Consider the following 24,054-nt stretch of genomic DNA (forward strand, 5'->3'; position numbering starts at 1 on the left):
TATTAGATTTCTTTTTTTTTTTTTTAACCCTTACCTTCTGTCTTGGAGCCAATACTGTGTATTGGCTCCAAGGCAGAAGAGTGTTAAGGGCTAGGCAATGGGGGTCAAGTGACTTGCCCAGGGTCACACAGCTGGGAAGTGGCTGAGGCCAGATTTGAACCTAGAAGACCCCTCTGCCCCCTTCCCCACTTACTGTCTCAGAGAATTCTGAATGAGCAAGGATAGAATTTGAAAGCAGAGCTCTAAAGAAACTTGACCACATTTTAAAGTAAAATGAGATCCAAAGATGTGAAATTAGAAGCTTTGTTTCCCTAATATTTTTTTACTGAAGAAAATAGCCATGATTTCTGGGTTGTTGGTTGTTGTTTTTTTAATAACAATATCTTTTTGGAAAGCTGTTTTACATATTATGTTTTACATATTACATAAAATCTGTATCAGATTGTTATCTTAGGGAAGGGGGAAAGGAGGGAAGATAAGAATTTAAGTCAGGGACAGCTGGGTGACTCAGTGGATTGAGAACTAGGCCCATAGATGGGAGGTCCTTGGTTTAAATCTGACCTCAGATACTTCCTAGCTGTGTGACCTTGGACAAGTCGCTTAACCCCCATTGCCCAGCTCTTACCAGTCTTCTGCTTTGGAACCAATACATAGTATTGATTCAAAGACAGAAGGTAAGGGTTTACAAAAAAAAAAAAAAGAAGAATATAAGTCAAACTGTTTTAAAACTGAAGGTTTAAAGTATTGTTTTTTTCATGTCATTAAGGGAAAAATAAAATATTTTTTAAAATGTAATTGGGAAAAGTTTAACAAAATAAATTTAAAATAATACCAAAAAATGACTTTATATGTACTCTAGACAAGGAAGATCCTTGGCAGTAAAACCTTGGAAAATTCATTAGAAAATACTACTGATGGTATTGTAATTACAGATTACATTTAGATTGTGTCATTGTTTTATGACTTCATCATTGTTCCTGGCCCTAAATGGTAGCTGATATATATTGGGGATGCCTGGTACTCTGAGTGGTCAAATGACTTGTCCAGTCACACAGCTTAGATATTGGGTTTGAAATCCGGATTTTTCTGATTCCTTGTCTGGATCTGGATCTCTTAACTCCTACATCTCTATTACATATTTGATATTTGCTGTTGAGGGTTCCTTTTTAAAATAAAAAATTGTAACTTCTTGCCATATTTCTTTTTATTAAACAACAGCCCACAGTCTGCAAAAGAAGATATTGCAACCCCTTTGCCTTCTGAAAAAACTCCGAGTGTTAACCAGACTCCTATTGAAACTAATGAATTTCCACAGCTTCCTGAAGGCTTGGAAAAGAAGCCTATTGTTCTTAAGTTCAGTGCTATGTTGGATGGCATAGCAATTGGAGCAGCACTCTTACCATCTCTGAAAGCAGAGTATAAGATGGGAAGAATGAGAAGCCATGGGATGACAGGTAAGGAGAGGGTCTGCATTTCTAGTTCATTTCAAGGGCCTTGGGGCAGTTATTGACCATGTCACCTTAGGGCTTGCAGTCATAGAAAGGTGGAAATCATAAAAATGGAAATAGTTTTGATTATGTTGTTTACAGATTCATTCAGACTGTCCGTGACTATTTGGGAGTGCTTGTGGTGTACAAATATGTCTTCATATTACAAGTTACTCCAATTGCAGAAGATATGCTTCCTGGCTCTGAGAAAGTGAAATTTCATGGGGAAGTCACAGGCTCTGTACCTTAAACAGTATATATCATTTGGTTGTCAAGCTTTCACAGATGTAATTGACACCACAATATTGAGGATGATAAAAGCTAAATGATTTTATGTGACTTGCTCTTCCAATAAAGAGCTCAAGCAAATGAACTGTTATAGGGAATTTAAACAGCAGGGATCACACTAAGTGTGTGTATATATATATATATATATATATATATATATATATATATATATATATATATAACAAGTTTATTAGCTACAGGGACAAGGGAATGGAAGGAGATCAGGAACCAACTTACTACTAACCCACCCAGATATTAACACACTTAAGTTTTCTAATCTAAACTTAACCTAACTAATAAAAATGGTAATTAAATTGGAGAGAGATTTTGTAAGGGAAAGACAACTAGGCCCCAACAGGAATCTCACAATAAGAGTCCTCCTTTGCTCGAAAGTGTAAAGATTAAAATTTAGGGGAGACTGAGGCAGGTAGAAATTAGTTTCTCTCTGCAAGGAGTATTATATTTTTAGAGGTTTATTAAGGATTAAGGATTAAAGAAAATACAGGATAAGGAAAACGTGCCTAGGCCAGGGAGGCCTAGACAAGACCTCACCTACATTATGGAAAGAGCCACGTCTGCTCCAAAACGGAAGTCCAAAAAAGAGAGAGAGAGAGCTCAAAAGCCTTTGCAATCAGCTTAAGTACCTTCTTGATCTCACCCACCTCAGAATTCTGTGAGATTACAAAGCATTTTGGGGAAGTGGAGCAAGGACTTGTGGGGATTGAAGTCCAGAGTTCAAATCTCAATTTTACAAGAGAGAGATGTCAGCAGTTCCAATAGAACTCCACTTTCTCTGTGTAGTATAATCAGCAGGAAGCAGGCAGGAATCTCAAGACAGTCACAAAGAGGGAACTAAATGGCTTTTCCTAGGTCCACCCAAAGAGTATCAAACAGCTACCCTCTCAGTATCTTGAGAGCAAGCAGGACACAGCTTCTTTCTCATATGGAGTCCAGCAACCAACTACTAACTGATTTTTCAGTAACTTCCTCTCTCTGTCCAGTCCCAGGTCCAAGTTCAACGTTGGCCCTGCAACTTCTTCCATTTTTGCAAACCTCTTATTACAGAACCCAAATTATTGAAAGTTTTTTAAAAGACTGTAATGATATTTTTCAAACCCTTTCCACAGTTCTTAAATTGTCCATAGCACTGGCTCAAGGTGGTTGAAGGAAAGAATAGTTAGAGTTGATGAGACAAGGGAGAGAAAATCTGATTGTTCACACCAATTGAGCTCTCTGGTTTCCTGCCTAGCTCTGTTTTAATGACTTTAAAAACTTGAATTGACCTCTAAAGCCAATGCTATGATGATCTTTCCTTCCCTCCACTAGTGGCTTGTTAGTTGGGATAAGGAGTTTTGAGTCTATAAAATTGGTTGCCCTGCTGCTTAAAAAAAGTTTCATATGTTTTGTTTTAACATAAAAACTGCTTCATGGTAAACACTGGGCCTCCTTTATTAAGTATGGTTGCCCTGATTTAACTTTATAGGCATTTATAATGTGTGAGAAAGGCTGGAGATACAGAGACAAAATCAAAACAGCCTTGCCCTTAAGGAATATGTATTCTACTGGAGAGAACAATCTATTAACAGCCAAGGACACTGAATCTATATGGGGTAAATACAGAATAATTGCAGGAAAGAGGACAGCAGTGAAGAGGGGTTTGAGTGAAAGCAGCCTCCCTGTAGAAGCTGGCACAAGGGGCTGTGCTTTGAAAGATGATGAATTATTATCTCTCAGGAGCCAAAAGGAGAAGAAGCCACAAATCTTTTAACTTGGACAGTCTGATACTGACATTGTTGTATTTAACAAGAATTTTTCTGTCTCTATGCTGACATTTTTTAAGTTGTCATTCAACAATATAAATTGTTCCCTTGTCTTGTCTTTCCTTATTTTACATCACTTTTTGCAAGTCTTCCCATGGTTCTCTGAATTCTTCATTATTTGTCATTCCTTTTGACAAAGTAAGCTTTCATTACATTTCTAAAGCATAGTGTGTTAAGGCACTTCCCAAACCTTGCCTACACATTTTTGGTTATGATAAATACTATTGTTTTTGATACTTTTGTTCTTAGGACTTTGATGCATGATCCCAGTAGCAATCTAATCCTTAAGGTATGGTCCCAGGACTGGGATCTCTGGGTCAAAGAGTGTGGTTAATTTAGCTTTTCTCGTATAATTCCAAATTGTTTTCTGGAAGTATTGAATTACTTCACAGGTCCACCACCAGGGTAAGTATCCAAACCAGCTAATAACCAACTTGGCAGATAAGAAACAGAACACAAATGGCAGAAAGTATATAAATAAGTAATAATTAAAATTAAATTATGAGGCTGCCAGTAGCTTTAGTTGCTTTATTAGTTCAAAGTAGTGATAGTAAAGAGAAGGAAATGTAGGAAAGAGGTAAAGAGTTGATTAGCTTACTACCCTATATGCTGTCTGATGGATTGAAACTTGCCACTGACTCCTTGGCTCCTTCAGGATCTAAACCCCAGCCATAAGAGTGCAAGAGAGAGTGAGCAGAGCCTTGGTCTCCCTTAAGTTGTTTTCTCCACACACTAGCTTTCCAACATCATATCTCAGCAACCAACCATAGTTCTTTAATTTGTCTGGCACCGTCCAGGGGGGCAATGCCTGTGGAATCAGTTTCCTGTCTCGTTGGTTTTGTTAAGTTTGAGGGTAGAAACCCCAGGTTTTGACCTTGCCACAGGAGAGTTTTTCCCCTGAGGGAAGGTCCCACTTCACCAGATAATAGACATCCACTTCAGCTTTGGCACAGTGGGTAGTGCATCAGTCTCACAAGCTGAAGGTCCCGAGTTCGATCTTCGGAAGGAGGGTGTGATATATTGGGAGAAGCTTCTGGAGACAAAAGAGCTATTTGACTTCGGATGGGATTTACCTCCCCACCTGAAGTGGATGTCTATTGTCTGGTGAAGTGGGACCTTCCCTCAGGGGGAAACCTCTCCTGTGACAAGGTCAAAACCTGGGGTCTCTACACTCAAACTAAATAAACTGGAGGTCTCTAGATTTCCATGTTGACAGTTTCAACTTACTTTCTCTGATGGTTAGTCTATGCTTGCATATCTCAATGGTCTTTGACCTCTATGTCACTGATTGATGACATTAAACAAAGTGACATAATGGGGAGGGGAATTCCTTTGCCACAAACCCCCCTGTGATTCTGTTGGAAGACAAGCATGTTGAAATCTCCCAAAACCCTCAAATAGAAACCAGCAGCTCTCCAGGAACTAAAAAAATAAGGGAGAAGAATTCCAAGTATTCTCTGCTTAGAAGGCATTTATAAAGTTTACTTGAATTGAAGGCTCCAGTAGAGCAGAGACCTTTGTACTTGAGGACAAGAGTTGGTTGCTTCAACTTGGACTTTTGGTGCCTCATGGGCCAGAGCTGTACAAGTAGTGACAACTAAGAACAGCGGCCCAGAATATGCAAAAAGAGGACAATTTGTAACAGGCATCAGCCATGGTGTCCCTCTTACAGGATTGCCTGTTTGTCAGTAGAATGTAGTTCTTAACTTCTAAATCTGTGAGTTTTTAGAAAATTCAATCTGATTTTATTTTCAGTTCTGAATTCTCTCCCTTCTACCTTCCCTTCCCTTGACTATTGAGAAGGCAAAAGAAACAAACCCACTAACAGATATGTGTAGTAATGCAAAAGAAATCCTCAAATGAGCCATGTCTAAAAAAATATATCCACTTCAATCTATACTAAAAGTCTACCAGTTCTCTCTGAAGGTAGAATGAGTTTTTTTCTTTATATGTCCTTTGGAGTTATGGTAGTAAATCATTGTATTGATCAGTCTTTCACAGTTGATTATCTTTACAGTGTTACTATTAATGTGTCATAGGGCTCTCCAGATTGATTGGGCTAGTTCACAACTCTACCAACAGTGCATTAGTGTTACACATTTTTCCCTATCCTCTTCAGCCTGTTTTTCTCCTTTTCTGTCATGTTAGCTAATCTGAGAGGTATAATGTACCTCAGAGTTATTTTAATTTGCATTTCTGCAATTATTAATAATGTAAAGCATTTTCTATATTGCTTTTATTCATTGTATTCAATTATTCATTGGAGAATGGCTCTTATTTTTATATATTATTTGAAAAGAGAGATCTTTATCAGAGAAACTCAATGTAAAAATTTCTTTCCTGATTACCAGCTTGCCTTCTAATTTTGACTACATTGGTTATGTTTGTTCAAAAGCACTTTACTTCCTGTGATCCTCTCTATCTCTTATTGGATCATAAATTCTCCCCATATCCATAGACCTAAAAGTTAAATTTTTCTATGCTCCCCTAAATTTTCTTAGGATAAAACTTTTTTTATGTCTAAATCATTACCCATTTTGACCTTATTTTAGGATATGTTGTGAGATGATGGTCTATACTTAGTTTCTGCCAAACTTCTGCCAAACAAGTTTTGGATCACTGAGTTTATCAAACACTAGATTTCTATGGTCATTAACAAGATACAGTGTATCTTGTGTACCTGATTTTTTCTGCTGATCCACCACTATACTTTAGCCAGTCTTTTCACCATTCCCAATCTACAAGGAATATGAAGGGAAACCTCAGAGTTGCTCAATTTGCTTTTCCTTAATTAAAAGCCATTTGGAGCATTTTTCAAGATTATTGGTAGCTTTGATTTCTTTTTCTGAAAACTATTCATGTTCTTTGACCATTTATCAATTGAGGAATTGTATAAATGGAGATTTTGAACCCTAGACTTCATTGCCCCAGAAGTCCTTGGTATTTCCCAGAATTCCCTATAATCTCTCCTGAGTCTCCATGTTGGTGAGATCACAATTGGTATTTAACTGGCAGTAATTCCTCCCACACTCTCTTCCTTTGCAATGACGCAGCATTTTTATTTTTATTTTTATTATTAGAAATATAATTTAATTTTTATTTTTAGAAATTAGAATTTTATTATTAGAAATATAATTTAATTTTTACAATTTAGGCCTTATTTTTATAAAACTCAATCTGTTCCTTATGTGTCTTAGCAATGAGACCTTTATTAAAGAAAATTGCCAGAAAGACATTTTCGAAATTAACAGTGGCTACCTTTAGCATATACCTTCTGTTTTAAAATTTAATTTCATCTCCCTCCTGTTCCCCTTTCCCCATATTTGAACAAGAAGGAAAAACAAAACCTGTCTCTCAAATATGCATAGTCAAACAAAACAGATTCCTTCATGGGCCATATCTCAGTCTACTCCTGAATAGATCACTGCTTTTTCAAGGATTGGGCTGTGTAGACCATCTTAAGTCATTTAGAATTATGTTAATCATTGCCTTAATAATTAGCGTTTTTGCACTTCTTCCTAATAAAGAAGAGAATGGTGGGAGGAAACAAAAATAATCATAACTAACATTTATAGAGCACTTTTACAAATACTGAGTTATCTGATGTTCACAACAGCCCAGGGAGGCATTATATATATATATGTTATTATCCCTATTTTATAGATGAGGAAACTGAATCAGATAAAGTTAGCTCCAAGTGACCTTGATTAGCCTTTGTTTTGTTTTGTTTTTATTTAGAAGTAATCCCTCCCCTAATCAACCTTTGCTCTAAGGTCATCAAACAGAAAACCATTATCTCCTCTATATCTCTTTGAACTCCTCTCTGATCCCTACTGATAATAGAGTTCTGGGGGAGACACTTATATTATCTCTACATATTAGAATGTCAGAATGTTTCATCCTTTTTTAGTTCCTTATGACTGTTCACTTAAATTTACCTTTTTGTGCTTTTCATGATTCCTGTAAACGTGTGTCAGAATTTCTATTCTACTCTGACATTTTCAACAGGATTGCTTAGAAATCTTTTTCATTAAAAATACATTTTTTCCCCTCTAGGATTATGTTTAGACTATGAGGATAAATTATTTTTGGTTATAAGCCTAGTTCTTTTGTCTTCTGGAATGTCTCCTGAATTGCTTCAGAATGGTGGCTGCTAAATCGTGTGACCCAGCATGTGGCTCTTCAGTACTTAAACTCTTTCTTTCTGGTTACTTAACAATATTTTCCCCACTTAATTTTGGCTAAAATGCTCATGGGAGTTTTCATTTTGAGATTTCTTTTAGCAGGTGATTGGTGGATTCTTCTTTGTTTATACTTTTTCCTCTGATTATAAGAGATCTGGGGAGTTTTCTTATATGATTTCTTTTTTTAAAAATATTTATTACCAATGACATGTTTTAACAAATCTCTACACAAGTTTTCCTAAGTTATATGATTGAACTCATCTCTCCCGCTCTCTTCCCTTCACCCTCCCAGTGCTGGCAGACAATTTGATCTGAGTTATACATGTATCATTATGCAAAACATTTCCATATTCATTTTTGTAAGTGAATAATCTTGTGAAACCAAAACTCCCAAATAGAAACCCAAATGAACAATTGAAAAATCATCTACATTCAGACTCCAGCAGTCTCTGGAGATGGATAGCAGTCTTTATCATAAATCCCTCAAACTTGTCCTGAATCATTATATTGGTGAGAGTAGCCAAGCCTGTCACATTTGATCAATCCACAATATTGCTGTTACTCTGTACATTGTTTTCTTGGTTCTGCTTATTTCACTGCATCAGTTCACATAAGTCTTTCCATTTCTTTTTGAAATCATCATGTTCATCATTCTTGACAGCACAGTAGTATTCCATCACCATCATATACAATAACTTCTTCAGCCATTCCCCAATTGAGGAACATTCCTTTAGTTTCTATTCTTTGACACCACAAAAAGAGCAGCTACAAATATTTTTGTACAAGTAGGTCCTTTCTCCTTTTTTTGTTTAATCTCTCCAGGATACAGACCTAGTAGTGGTATTACTAGATCAAAGTGTATGCATTGTTTTATAGCCTTTGGGGCATAATTGCAAATTGCCCTCTAGAATGATTGGGTCAGTTCACAATTCCATCTCTTATGATTTCTTGAAATGTAATGTCTATTCTTTTTTTTTTTTTTGGTCACTGCTTTCAGACAATCTCATGATTCTTAAATTGTCTCTTCCCAATCTGTTTTCCAGGTAACTTGTTTTTTATATGAAGTATCTTGCCAGATTTTTTTTTAAAAACATTGTTTTAATGTTTCTTATCTCACAGAGTTGTTTTGTCCATTATAATTATTAAAGAGCTTGTTACTTGCCTAAGGTTTTGTACTTGCTGTGCCAAGCTATTTTCTTTCTAGTCTTCCCATAGCCTTCATTTCTTTACACCCTAACACCCACAATACACTCCAACATTAAAATTCTTTTCTAGTCATAAGTTCTAGAGTTCTCATTTCATTTATAAAAATCATTTTTAGCTGTTTTTAAAAACTCTTCAACTTTGTACCCAGCTATATTCTATGTTTTTCTTTGATGCTTTAACTGTAGATGTTTTAGAGTCATTTTCTTCTTTGGGGTTTTGTCTTAAGTATCTTCTTTTGTTTTTTTAAGTTGCCTCATTCTTTCGATCCATTCCTAACTTCCGACTTGTTGTTAGGGTCAGTCTGTTTGTACATCTGGAAGGGAGTATTTGAGTCATGCTTGATCTTCTCCTATGTATGGATTCTGATGATGATGATTTCTTAACTATTTAGTGTTCTGATATCCCAATGGACTTCTCAAACTGAGAAGCTGCAAGCTTTCACTGTATCCAAAGCAATCAGCTCTAGGGTAAAATATGAGGACTCCCCCAATTTGAGCTCTATAAGTTCCTGGTTTGGCTTTGGGTATAATGAACACAACTGTGGGCTTGCCCTTGGTTTGATCAGCCAGCTGAAAAGCTGTTTTTTCAGACTGATAAAACCACAGGCCCATTGGTCTGGGCTCCTTTCCCTGGTTATGACACAGCAGGCTTTAGATTGGGCTAGATCTGAGATCCCAGTTTCCTCCTGGGGTTAGATCCCTATGGCTGCTACCTATTTCTGCATTTGCTCTTTACTTAGTACCCAGTAACAGTTGGTGTTGTTCTCCTTGGACTATTCTTGCCTATTGTCTACACCTTGGTGCAGGAGACTTTCACTGTCCACACTGGATCTGGCCAGCACTAGGCAGTAGAAGAGATGCCAGTTGACTCCTAATCTTGCCCCTAGTTGAAGGACAGGCACCTCTATACTCTTTATGGGCCCTCTTCTTGCTCTGGTGCCCAGCCTCAGACTGACTGTCCCTCATTCCTCCACGAGGATTCTTCTCAGCTCACTCTGTTTATACCCTGCCCAGTATTTACAGTCTTCTCTGGGTCCTGATGCTGACCTGAGCTGGAAAAAATATGCTGATGTGATTTTTTTTCTTGGATTTCCCAATCTAGACCCATTTGGATACATTTTCTAGATCTTTGTAGAGGTGTATGTGTGTGGAAAGGTAGATCTGGACCCAACTAGCCCTATTTTGCTATCTTGGCTGGTCCTTTTCTGACTCTTGCTACCATTTAGACTTGTTCTTTTTGGCTCCTCAGTGGAAGTGAAAAAACTGGAGAGGATTATCTCTCTTTAAATTAGTTTTTGTGAGAGGTGTTAATCAGGCACATAGGCAACCAGGGCAACTCTGAAAATAACTTGGATTTGGTCTGTCCTTTGTTACAAGGGAATCACTTTAAAAGACTGATATATATTAATTTAAGGTCGCCAAGGAATCAGCTATGTAATTCCTAAATGAAAACTTAAGTCAGCCGTCAATCTTTTATGGAGTTTAATTACAATAGGAGGAAGTAATTAGAGATAGAGAGAGAGAAAAGGGAGAGAAGGAAATAGGGCTTAAATACCCCTTCTGTTTAGGCTGGGCCAAAAGGCCCAAGCCCTTAGATAGCTGGGGCAAAGAAAAGAGATCAGTCCCTATTACTCACGTGACCAAAATGGAGAAACAGTCTCAGAGGCCCCCACCTTCAGCTTCCTTCAGAGCAAGCTTCTCAGAGCCCACACAAACCACACCGACCAACTACTCAACCCTCCCCTCCCCTCATCTTCAGACCCTCCTATCTTCAAGGAAACCATCCAAGTTCCTCCCCTCAGTTCTCCCATCTACCAATCACTGTTCATCAATTTCCCTGTGCCAATGGAGGCTCTAGCTTAACCCAGGACCGCCCAGAGGTTTCTGGCTTTTGCACATGTCTGTTGAAGGTCATATTTTCAAATGATTAAATCTTTGCTCCTTTGCTACAGCCCTTTCTAAATCCTGTTAACCTGAGTAGGGTAGAGATTGGAATAATTAAATTTTGATCTAGGCTGCAGCCCTTACTCAATCCTGTTAGGACTGAATAGGGTGGAGATTTATTCCAAGTATCTCCATTGTATCAATTCTAAAATCAATCATGATTCAAAGAAATTCCTGTTCTATGCTTAAGCATAGGTCAAAGTCCTTTCCATTGTTCAGCAAACGGTTTCTGTCCTAAAGTAATCTTAAGAAAGGAAGAGAAGAAACCTCCCATGCCAATGGGGTTCCCATTCCAATAGACTATCAGTAAGAAATTTTCCAAGTATGAAATATCCCAATGGTGAAATTTCCAACATTTATAAGTCTAAGGAATTTTGAGGTTTACACCTTAGAGGGAGAAGCAAACTGGACATGATGGGGACATTATGACAGCACTTGCAGTCCTCTGGTTTGGTTTTGCTTTGTATGTGACTGTGCTCATCTCATCTCAGAATTTTAAATTTTACTTAATTTGAAAATAAAATAAAACAAATTCATCTTCACGTCCTTGAAGAGAATTTTGAAATCATATCTTATATATGCTTGGAAAATGGCACTCTCTTTTTTTGCATCTTCTAAATTATGTTTCTACTGACTCTTTTCTCTTTCTTCCCCTCTTTTTTTTAGGTGCTCAGACAAGATTTACATTTGAACTACCAAATCACAGACTACGCTTTACTTCAAAAGTTTCTGCCACAGATATGTCAACTATTCCTCCTTCTGCTAGCCTTAACCTTCCTCCTGTTACTATGTCGGGGAAATACATAATGGAAGAACATGACAGCTATTCAGATCAAGTGTGGAGTATAGATGAGCTGCCCTCTAAACAAGGTTACTATTTACAGGGAAACTATCTGCGTTGTGTGGCTGAGGTAAAGTTTTTAAATTAAATATAAAATTATCAGATTTCTGAATTTGTTCCTTTAAGTGATAATACGCATGAAGTGAAATGTCTTCATCTGATAGAAGCCTTCAAATACCTTTCAGCTCTAATATAATTCATTATATGATCCAGATTCACTTGCTTTCTAAGAAAATTATATTTTGACTACATTCAATATTTATCTTTTAATGGTATGGTGATTTTCTTCTTATTTACAATCCTTAGACTTATATTTCCTACATTTCCAACGTCACTATGATATTATCATTTTTATTACCTGTATATTATATGTATATGAAATATCACCTAAATGTACTAAAAATACTAATTATATACATCTGTGCTTGTGTGTATATATATATATACACACACATGAAAATGCACTTGAATAATGTTTTTATAGCTTACACATGAAAAATTCACAAATGTGGACTTACCAGAAAAAAGGCCTAATTGAATTACTAGAATTCTAATATTAGCAATTATCTTTATAGAACTGCAGGTTCTGGTGGTGTCAGTAGATGTTATGATATTAATTATAACTAATAAGATGATTAGGAGATCACACTTGATATTCTGACTGAAAAAAAATTTATTTGTAGTGAAGAAACTCTCCTGATAAAGAATCATTGGTGGTTGATGAAATAAGTTCCCCACCTGGCAAGTTCCTCAAGTGTTTGTGTATTTGTATGTGCTCAGGCAATGGCTTTTTTTTAAGCTCCTTCTGTAAACTGAGCATACAAAGGCCCAAACAAGATAATAGGGTCTCTCAGGGAGCCTACATTTTAGAGGGACGGGCTGGGATGTGTCTGATTTAATATGTTCTTATCTGTTTGTATAGATAAATAAGAGCACAGAGAAGTAAATGTTGGAATTTTTCTTTTTAATGATTGGCTCATTTGCATCAAGGGCAGGAAAAGGCAGGTTGTTAAGGAGAATTAGCAATTGGGAAAAGCCTTCTGAGTAGATCAGTCATACTTTGTTAAAGGCTAAAGATTTTATGAAGAATTTTCTCTTTCATTCATTCTCTTTGTGCTTGATAGTCAATTTATGGCTCTTTTTTAAAGCAAGTATGTCATATAGCTGTAATAAAAATGTAAACTTAGTTACTCTCACCAGATTCATCATCTTTATGCATAAATGCTTGTCATTTTAGGAAAGGCAGACGAACATTATATAAGCCAGTAAAAATGTTGGCTGCTCTGAAGATTATATTTAACCTCTTTACAGATTACCTTTTCTAGTAACACAGATGCAATTAATTTTATTGTTAACATATCACTATATGGGCCTTCTATTCTGTTAATAGGTGTACTGAAATCTAATAGAATCACAATGGTTTAAAATGAACATTGTTTAAATTTGTTTTACAGGTTGGTTCATTTGAGCATAATCTTACAACTGACCTTCTAAACCATTTGGTATTTGTGCAAAAAGTTTTTATGAAGGAAGTTAATGAAGTAATACAGAAAGTTTCTGGTAAGAAGAGCTGATACTTGAGCATGTAAAATTTTATTTTTGTTGCTATTGTTCCAACATCAAAAAGTATTATTGCCTTGAAGTATGATTATGTAAATTTCTTTTCTCCATCTAATGAATACTGATTGAGCCAATGACATTAGATACACATATTGGGATGGGAGATGCTGCTGCCTCATGTAAAGGTTAAATTTAATGGTTGGACAATAATAATATGAAATTATGTGGTTGCCAATATTTATTATATCTTGAGTCAGAAATTTATTTACAAATATTTACAAAATGGAGAAGAAACAGTAAAGTAGAGAAATGTGAAGAGGTTAGAGAAGTTATCTATCCTATCAACCTAAATGTTTTTCTCCAGGTCTGCTTAATCCAGGCAGAGATTAGCTCTCAACCGGGAAGGCTGGTAGTGAGTAACCAGTAGCCTCCTCCAAGATGGAAGCTAGTCTCTCCAGAAGATAGGAAAGGGGTCAGCCTTTTACTCACCCAACAAAGTAATCCAAGAGTCAGAGTCCAAGTAGAAGCCAAGCTCCGAGCCCATGATCCAAGCCATAGTCTCCAGCAAAGCTCCCTGGAAGACTACCTCCAGAAGGCAATCTCTTCAGAGTATCTTCTCAAAGACAATCTGCTCTGAAGGAGTTTTGTGCTTGCTTTTTTATGATGACTTCTTGTCTCCTCCCTCTTCACAGGGGCCAATTGCATTTTCAAAATTGTGTAGCAGTCTGTAGGTTCTACTTCTCACCTTCTGAAGGTTAGGTTCTCATCAAAAAGATTCAGATTCCCAACTGATTGAATTTCCAAGGATGTGAATTCTCTTAAATACCTTGCTAGCTTTTCACCTAGTACTAAGTAGGGTGTTTAATCATTTGTTGATTCAATTCAAAAGTAGACAAAGGAAAGTTAATCCTGTTTAGACAATCTAATGAGATACTAAGTAGGGGTACTTAAGTTATTGTTAGCCAAAGTGTTAACTCAAAATAGACAAAAGGAATAAAGGATTCCCTTTCACAAGTATAAACTCAGAGAGCAAAGAATTCCCTTTTATATTCAGCATATTTGTAGAATTTTTCCCTCCCTGCTCTACATTCTGATTCCTGATCCTCCAGACATCTTCTTCTCTATATGTAAAAGGCCACTGTAGGGGGCAGCTGGGTGGCTCAGTGGATTGAGAACCAGGCCTAGAGATGGGAGGTCCTAGGTTCAAATCTGGCCTCAGACACTTCCTAGCTGTGTGACCCTGGGTAAGTCACTTGACCCCCATTGCCTAGCCCTTACCACTCTTCTGCCTTGGAAACAATATACAGTATTGATTCCAAGATGGAAGGTAAGGGCCTAAAAATTTTAAAAAATAAGTAAACAAATAGATAGATAAATAAAAGGCCATTGTAACTTCGATAAAGAAATGAAGGGCTATAGGCTATGAAATGTATGCCTGCAAAGGAGTTACACCTCACCCACAAAGCATATTAAACATTATTATTGCTTTGCTCTCCTGCCTGTATTTATTCTTTGTTGTCAAATAAGAAGACTCACCTAACATTGGTCATTATTATAGTATTGAACTAGTCCTTGGTAGCAGGGAAATAAATCATACCTCAAAAATCAGTTAATTGATCTACGTCACATTAGACACATTCTAGGAACAAATTTTTGTGATGATTTCTTCCACTTTTAACCTCAAACCATAGCTAGGGGGCTGCATGTTAAGCTGTCTAGCCACCCCATTATTACAGATTACTGTTCTTTCTGCCTTCCCAACTAGCTCTGAAGCCTCTCTAGCAGCATTTGGTATTAAATGTCCTGTTTAATGACTTAGTGGGACCTATAAATTCAATGTTAAGGTGTGAAGAGATACCACTCATAGGCCAGAGCCCTCTGAGGACTTAGGGTAGTCTCTGTGGGGCAAGTATTTTAATAATTAGTGTTTGATATATGCTCCAAGTCATGTGTAGAGCATACATTTGCATTGTGTAAAGATTAAAATTTAGGGGAGATTGAGGCAGGTAGAAATTAGTTTCTCTCTGCAAGGAGTATTATATTTTTTAGAGATTTATTAAAGGTTAAAGATTAAAGAAAACACAGAATAAGAAAAAACACGTGCCTGGGCCAGAGGCCTAGACAAGACCTCACCTACATTATGGAAAGAGCCATGTCTGCTCCAAAACGGAAGTCCAAAAGAGAGAGCTCAAAAGTCTTTGCAATCAGCTTAAATCCCTTCTTGATCTCGCCCACCTCAGAATTCTGTGAGATTACAAAGCATTCTGGGGAAGTGGAGCAAAGGCTTGTGGGGATTGAAGTCCAGATTTCAATTCTATTTTTTACATTCCCACATTTGAAAAAAATTAATTTTTTTCCAAAGGATCATGAAAACATAATTAATTTAAAGATTACAATAATTTGAGGATAAGAGAAAAAAAAGAATAAAACCAATAATTGCTGAAAGCATTGACAAAAAGCCAGTTAGGGGGCAGTCCCCTTTGGCATAAAAGTATACATACAAATAAATTTTCAATCAACTACACCCAAAGTTCAATTTTTGTGCAGCTGGCTGGTCTGGAGGCTTGTTCATGGTATCTTCTCCAACAATTTAGTTTGTGGATTCAGAGAGGTAGCATCTTCTTTACCTAAAATTCTTCTAAAAAGGAATTTAAACTTTGCAATTTAAATAATGATATTTTTTATATTCCCCCCATTAAGAGGGTGCTTGAAAAATACATTATCACTTAGGGATACACGGCTGAGGTATGAGGTATATGAATCAATTGGTAAGAGAAATTAACAAAAATATCAGAAAAATCCAAATAAAAAAAGAAAAATTTCTGGATGAAAATATAGTCTTATGTGTAAAATTCCAAGTGAAAGAAAAATAAATCTATAACAGGTCCTTGAATCAGGGCCCAATTAAAATTATCTAAGCAATGATGCATTTACCCAGTCAGTAGCCAGGACTAGAGAAAGGTACCACACTATGAAAGGCAGAAAAGGGGACCCGATTATAGGAGCCAAGGTTTCAGGGATACTCGTCTGTGAGTATTTTGAGAGTGAGTGTGGACACAAGTAAAGCCTATGTCGTAACAACATGTTAAACACAGTAACCTGGAGTCTTCACACTATGTTCAAGACCTTTGTATTGGCCTAGAAGTGCATCAATCCATCCTGGATTGGCTTTTCTTTGGCCCTGTGCAATGGCTCTGTTGTGTATATCTTGTCCTGGAATCAGACAGAATCATTAAGCAAAGTCCCATAATTTATTTAATAATTAGTGGCATCATTTTTTATAGTCACAAGCTTTTGGGGCATGCTCTGACAAATGTATTTCAAACTTGTAGTACTGAAAAGTCAAAAAGTTAAAGAAAATCTTAATGCTGGTGACATGTGCTTCAAATATAAAAAGGAGAGAAAAAATAATAAAAAAAACAAATAGTATATTGCACATGCAAGAAAAATATAATAATAAAAGAGCTTTAAAAAATTCAAAAATATAGCTTATAATCATTGACACTCTGTCAGCTAAGAAAATTAAGATTACAAGACTTTCTCACCAAAAATGAGATCCATTTCACTCTTAATGTCTGGCCATGATCACTGTGAGTATGACAAATGAATTGAACAGTAGTATAATTTTCATTTTTAAAGAATAGTAGTACAAATATGTAGTATCAATATCCCCAAAATTCTCAATAGCCCAATTAATTACAATAGCAAACAAACACTATCATATTTCACATAAGTTGCTGTATGACATTTTAAAACCCTATGAATTGATTGATATTGTCACAATTTTTACAAACGTAGCAATCTTTCAACCTTGGTATTTAAACATATTTTTAAACAAAGTAAAACTCATCTTGGGATAAGAACATAATCAAGAAATCTATATATCATTCTGGTGCAAGTAAAGTAATGAGCTGAAGAGTATAAATAAATGGGTGCTCCTTTTTTGGAGGCTTTTTAGGGATACAAATGCCCTGAGATTAACTGCCCAACTTCCATTCACATATTTAGAAATGCGGGAAGGTTGGGGGTTATAAAATGTATTTAAATTCAGCTAGAATTGTCCTTACCTCATGGTAGGGGCAGGCAAAAATGACCAGAGATTGTTAAAAAAAATTCCAAAAAATCATATTTAAAAAACCCTTAAAATCAGTTGAGATATTTAGCACATTAATTTTCCAAAGGTTGTTCTACAATTGTAACCAGTTCTGAAGTCCATCTATCCTCGGCAAAATAGAAAAAAGCTGTTTTTTCATATATGGGCTTAATTACAATAGTATTTGTTCAGCACAGTTATAGGGGAAAAACAACAGAATTTCAAAACTCAGTACATTCAAAGTAAATTCAATCAACCTTCAGTGTAACAGAATAATATTGAATCCAGTAATATATGAACTTAAAATCACAAAGTTAAACCTTAAACAAAACAATCAGGAAAAATGCAATAGAATACAGAAATTTTTTTTATAAACCATTGGAGTCTGAAATGCCTTAAAATCATAACCTCCAGTCTTTAAAGTTCCTTAGGTGTGTTTTGTTTGTTTGTTTTTGTTTTCTTTTAATTAATTATCCATTTAAATGTCTATTGTCCGAAGGGAGAGTAGTAAGGGCTAGGCAATGGGGGTTAAGGGCCCCACAGCTGGGGAGTATCTGAGGCCAGATTTTAACCCAGGACCCCATGTGTTTAGGTCTGGCTCTCAGTTTGCTGAGCCACCCATTTGCCCCTTCAAAGTTAAAGTTGCACACAGGTGAAATCAATGAAATCACCAGAACAGTCAAAAGGTATCCTTTTAAATAGCCCATTGCTTTTTAGGTTTCTGTTTGAAAAGTCTGTTTCTTCTCTCTCCCTTTCTCTCTCCCTTGCTATGATCCCTCCTCTTGCCCCAGTCCACATGGAGCCCAGGCCGCCCACGTGGAGCCAATACCCTCTCCCCGTTTTGTTACCAGCCCAGGATCTGGGTTTGTTGGGCATGCAGGTCACTAGGTGATTGCAATCTTGGTTGAATCAGGTGGGCCAGGTGAGCGAGAGAAAGACTGCTGGAGTGGGCAGGGCCAAAAGGAGCCAGAGTACCAGGTGAGGACAATCGGGGCTGCAGGCAGGAAGTGAAGGGCCAAGCCAGGTGGGATGGGCAGCAAACGAAACAGGTCTGGAGTCTGTGAGCTATCTAATGGCTGGAACGAGCAGCAGCTTTGCGAGGGTAAAAAACCTCGGCCAAAGAAACGTGGCTCAAAAAAATTCTAGGCAGTAGCTATTAAAGATTAACTAAAGATCAAAAAAGAAATCATAAGATTAAGATATTTCGTTTTCCCGAAGTGGTTACTCCAACTGTAAAGATTAAAATTTAGGGGAGACTGAGGCAGGTAGAAATTAGTTTCTCTCTGCAAGGAGTATCATATTTTTTAGAGGTTTATTAAAGTTTAAAGATTAAAGAAAATACAGAATAAGAAAAAACACGTGCCTAGGCCAGAGGCCTAGACAAGACCTCACCTACATTATGGAAAGAGCCACATCTGCTCCAAAACAGAAGTCCAAAAGAGAGAGCTCAAAAGCCTTTGCAATCAGCTTAAATCCCTTCTTGATCTCGCCCACCTCAGAATTCTGTGAGATTACAAAGCATTCTGGGGAAGTGGAGCAAAGGCTTGTGGGGATTGAAGTACAGAGTTCAAGTCTATTTTTTACAATTGGGGTGGAATCATTTTGATAGAATAGAGAAGTGCCTACTGAGAGGCTGTCCGTTCTATAAAGGAAATTTTGTGATGGTCTAAATTGCCTTAATTCTGTGAGATATGTCTTCTCAGTTTTGTTGACAATGACTCAGAATAACCTCAGGGAATTGGAAAGTCATGTCTATTTGGAATCTTATTTGAATTGTAGAATTTCCATATTGAGTGAAAAAGAATACCTTCATTGGTAGACCTAAAGTTACCCTTCTAAATATTAGCCCCAGATTTTACTCTGACCAACTCACTGCATCTTTGACATAAAAAACATGATCTATTTTATCGAAATTGGTCAAAATGTTTCAAACTTATAAATTTATATTCTTTAAATTAAGATTTATCTACACATTTTCAAATGCAGACTAGAATAGTAAAAACAAGTGTGATTGTTATCTTGACTGTTCCCCTCTGATTTCCTATATCCATTTGACTTCATCATCCCAATTACCCTCATTTAAAAACAAAACAAAAAACAAAAAAAAACCTCTTACCTTCTATCTTAGAATCAATACGAAGTGTTGATTCTAAGACAGAACAGTAAGGGCTAGGCAGTGTGGGCCAAATGATTTGCTCAGGGTCATACAGTTGGGAAGTATCTACATTCCGATTTGAACCCAGATTTGCACTTTATTTTAATATCCAAGAATTGTAGGTTCTTGCCCTTAGTTTCCAGATCAAGAAAATGGAATTATTTATATTGCTTTTTCTCAAAACCAGTCAAAACTTTATATTTATACATCAGCTATCATTGTTTTTTTGTTCACATCAGTACCACTCAGTAGGGAAAGCTTCCTTATCTTTGCCAACCAACATCCCTGCCTCAAGTGGAAGGCATGACTATTCACAGATAGTCATATGGGAGAATTGTCTCCTCGGGCATGGAAGAAATGAACATTCAGACAGGCTGATCAATTGTTAAAACCCCCTGTCAGTTCATAGGATGATTTATGATATCAAATCCTATCTTGTGGTGTTCAACATCAGATTGTTTCCTGACTGCTGAACATCCTGAGGCCACAAATAGCAAAGAAATGCAAAAACTACCTATGTCTCATTTATTTTCCCATACAAAACTAGTTTTTCTTGCTCTGCCCACTAAGAATTTTTCATTTTTCTACCTTTTTTCTTTCTGTATTCATCTGCCATTTACATTGACTTTGATAAAGTTTAGAATTCTTTCTATGAAAAATGATTTTTTTTAATGTAGAAGTGCTTAATCTGGACTCTCTTCTTAACTCAATTCTTAATTACCTTAATGATATATTTCCTTGATTTTTTCAAAGAAATTAATCCACATTTGAAAAATTATTCCTGTTTTACATTTTCCTTGAGGTTTTAGGAATGTTCTCTTAATTAGAGAAAGCTGCCATTTATATATTACAGAGTGAAAAATAATTTGTCCAAGGAAAGGAAAGAAAATGAGCATGTCAAATGGAATTTGAATTGAATATTTGAAAAGGAAAAAAAAACCCATGTCCTCAATTGATTATTTGATCTCTTTTAGGTGGGGAGCAGCCTATTCCTCTCTGGAATGAGCATGATGGCACAGCAGATGGAGATAAGCCCAAAATTCTTCTCTATTCCTTGAATCTGCAGTTTAAGGTAATAGAAGAAATATCTGAAGCTTACTATTTCCCAGTTGCAAAGATAACTACTCATATTTGCTAAGATTCAGAAGGGCACGCTCAGATAATTCTTTTGGACTTCATAGATACGTCTTAGGGTGGCTTTAAAGTGGGATTCTTTTCTCTGGTGTAAACTGAGAGACTGCTTTTTGGTGGGTGCCATATAGAAATAAAATCTGACTTGAGCTTTTTCACATTTTCTCAGGGCATTCAAGTAACAGCCACAACTCCATCCATGAGAGCTGTGAGGTTTGAGACTGGATTGATTGAATTGGAACTCTCTAACCGACTTCAGACAAAAGCCTTGCCAGGAGGCAGCAGTTACCTAAAGCTGTTTGGTAAATGCCAAGTTGATTTAAATCTGGCATTAGGACAAATTGTCAAACACCAGGTGAGTTAAGCTTAAAGACTGCTATCTTGGACCCTCAGGTCTTCTCCTTCCCCAGTTCCTTCACCCAGTCCTTGTATGGCATGATTTCTAGTCCCCTCAGCATCCTGATTGCTCTCTTCTTAAAATGTGGTCATTAGAAATGAACAGTGACCGAAGGCTAGTTTGACCAGTTTGTAGAACTGGGGCTCCCTTAGTGCAAACTGAGATGAATCTATATGACCTCTAACCTGACTAAGGGAAACTGCCCATAGCCTGGGATGTTGGCTACAATGTCCCTAATTCATCCTTTACACTATTCCCAATGTAAGCTTCCTAATGCTCCATTCTAATAGCATCACCACCCTGTGCCCACCTAAAAAAAAAATCCACAATTGGTCCACTTCTTGCCACCTTCCCTTTTCAGCTTGATTTCTCTTTGTCTTTTCACATACATCCATGTATGTGACATTTCAATCAGACTAGGTGCTCTGGATCCTGCTGTGTCTATGACAGGGATATTCCTGGCTTCTCCCCTCTCCAGAGAACACCCTCCTGGTTAATGTATCTGGCCACTCTGTGTGCTTTTCTCTCCAGGTGTAAAGAATAATTTTAGCGTTGTGACCTAAACTATATTAATTATTGGTCACCATGGATATCCCAAATAATTAAAAAAAAAAATTTACCCAAGTCAGTCTGGAAATTTATGGTGATTTAATTAATATAGTGGAAAGAAATTTAAGAATAAGTGAGAAGCAAAAGGTGTAGGATTTTTCCTGCCTGGTTTGTGCCAGGCGGGAAGAATAGAGGCTCTAGAAGGTAAGGATTTGGAGAGTAAAAGAGGAAGGAATCAGCCTGAACTCCAAGAAGGCTCAGCCAAGATGCCTGAACCTGAATTAGCTCAAGGGCAAACTCACTGCCAAAATTCAGCCAAATAGCTGCCACCACACCAAGATGTCAGAATGCTTAGCATACTGCCGCAAGCCAGAGACGCCTCTCCCGGAAAATAGGCCGAAGAGAGGAAGTGACGTGACCTAAATAGACAGTTTTATGGCACTTTACTGCGTCTCATCTGTACCAATGTTAGCTTAGCTTGACTTAGGACAGCCCAGGGGTCCATCCGCTGTTTCTGCACATGTCTGTTGAAGGCCATTTTCTCAGATACTTAATCCTTGAGTATGGTGCAGACATTCCTGACCTTGTTAAACTAAGTAAGGTGGAGAAATTCAGAGTTCCCAAGACTTGATTCTGTTAGACCAAGTATCTCCATAGTTACTAATCAGGAAATAGATAAATCAAATCTTCTAAAGTACGTTCTGAGTAGGGTGGAGTAGTTTTAAAATTCACACAGGTAACTGTGTGCTTGCTCAGGGAGGATGCTGCTTTCCAATCCTTTGTCCCTAGCTATCTTTTAAAAAGTAAAGCATAAAAAATGTGCAGTTTTTTGGTTTTAATAAGGACATTATTGAATGATTTTCTGTTTATATCTTTCACTGGTGATGAATCAGTGAGACAGAGCTGGGTTTGGAGTTAGGAAGACTTGAGTGTAATCCAGCCCCAGACACCGCCGAGCTAAATGACCTTGAGCAAGTCATTTCATCTTCTATGTTTTGATTTCTTCATTTGGAAGATGGAGATAATAATTGCATCTTTCCCCATGTTGCTGTGAGGATCAAAGGAGATAATAATTGTAGAGTGTTTAACACAATGCCTGGGACATAGCAAGAACTATATAAACTTTTGCTGTTATTATTGAGATTCTTTTCACTCATCTCTTTATTTTGCCTATTTTCAAGAGAGCTTTGGCAAGTATGAATTTTTTTTGAAAGATTATTTAGTTTCAGTTCAGTACTCAGTTTATAATATATTCTAGTGGATAATACCATAATGCTGTTTAAGATAGCAGAACAGTTGTCTTATTACTTGAATTTGTTTTGTCTTAAAATTCGTATTAGGTTTATGAAGAAGCTGGTTCTGACTTTCACCAGGTTGCCTATTTTAAAACTAGAATTGGGCTAAGAAATGCCCTCCGAGAAGAAATCAGTGGTTCTTCAGATAGAGAAGCTGTGCTAATTACTTTGAATAGACCAATTGTATACGCTCAACCTGTGGCCTTCGACAGAGGTACTGTGAATTTCTTTACTATTCTAGCTGAATGTTTTTATTTTCAAAATTCTATCAGAGTGCTAAGTAAGCATACCCAGTAATATTGTCTTTTCTTTTTTTTAAAGACTTACCTTCTGTCATAGAATCAATACTCTGTATTGATTCCAAGGCAGAAGAGTGACAGCCTAGGCAATGGGGGTTAAATGATTTGTCCAGGGACACACAGCTGGGAAGTGTCTGGATTCAAATTTGAACCAAAGACCTCCCAATTCCAGGCTGACTCGATCTGCCAAGCAACCTAGCTGTCCCTCCAATAATATATATTTTCTTATATGTTCCCTTTAGTATTTTTTGCTCCAAATTTGTAAGAGAAACATTGCTTTCTTTTGAGGTGGAAAAGAGTTCTTGTCAGTTGTAATTACTTTAAGTTAAAATTTTTAAATCTTATGAGAACTTTAGTGTTGAGTGAAGATGTAAATGAAAGTTGTCTATTCCTATTTTAATTGCATCAATTATTCCTGTCTTGGGCATACGGAATCCGAGACGCCACTTAGTTAGATGTGTCTAATGGGCAGTTGGTGATAGGGACTAGAAATTAGGAGAGAAGTTAGACCTGGGTAACTACATCTTGATGATAACTGAATCCAGAGGGGTTGATGAGACCAAGCAAAAAGAAGGCCTTGGGCAGAGCCTTGGAGGATGCCAATGGCTAATGGGCATGACCTGTTGAGTGCTTACCCTGTACAGGCACTGTGCTAAGTGCTGGAAATACAATAGATAATGGAAACATCCCTCCCTGCCAAGAGCTTACATTTCAGTGGGACTAAGCTCCAGGAAAGCACTCACTCACTGACCAAAACTAGTAAACTAATTGTTTTCCATTATTTCTAATGCATTTTCTTCCTTTTC

At 36.9% G+C, this 24,054-nt stretch overlaps 1 protein-coding gene across 3 annotated transcripts in view; it reads left to right on the forward strand.

Annotated features, from left to right (window-relative positions):
• Positions 1 to 24,054, forward strand: part of BLTP1 (bridge-like lipid transfer protein family member 1) — a 219,349-nt gene that overhangs the window by 181,044 nt on the left and 14,251 nt on the right. For all 3 annotated transcript variants that reach the window (XM_056803506.1, XM_056803508.1, XM_056803507.1), the window contains 6 exons: positions 1,219 to 1,454; positions 11,595 to 11,839; positions 13,224 to 13,329; positions 20,552 to 20,649; positions 20,878 to 21,063; positions 22,995 to 23,163. In XM_056803506.1, coding sequence (XP_056659484.1) covers positions 1,219 to 1,454; positions 11,595 to 11,839; positions 13,224 to 13,329; positions 20,552 to 20,649; positions 20,878 to 21,063; positions 22,995 to 23,163 — 1,040 coding nt within the window. The remainder of the gene's footprint in view (positions 1 to 1,218; positions 1,455 to 11,594; positions 11,840 to 13,223; positions 13,330 to 20,551; positions 20,650 to 20,877; positions 21,064 to 22,994; positions 23,164 to 24,054) is intronic.

The sequence above is a fragment of the Monodelphis domestica genome, chromosome 6 (assembly GCF_027887165.1).
Source record: "Monodelphis domestica isolate mMonDom1 chromosome 6, mMonDom1.pri, whole genome shotgun sequence".
NCBI lineage: Eukaryota > Metazoa > Chordata > Mammalia > Didelphimorphia > Didelphidae > Monodelphis > Monodelphis domestica.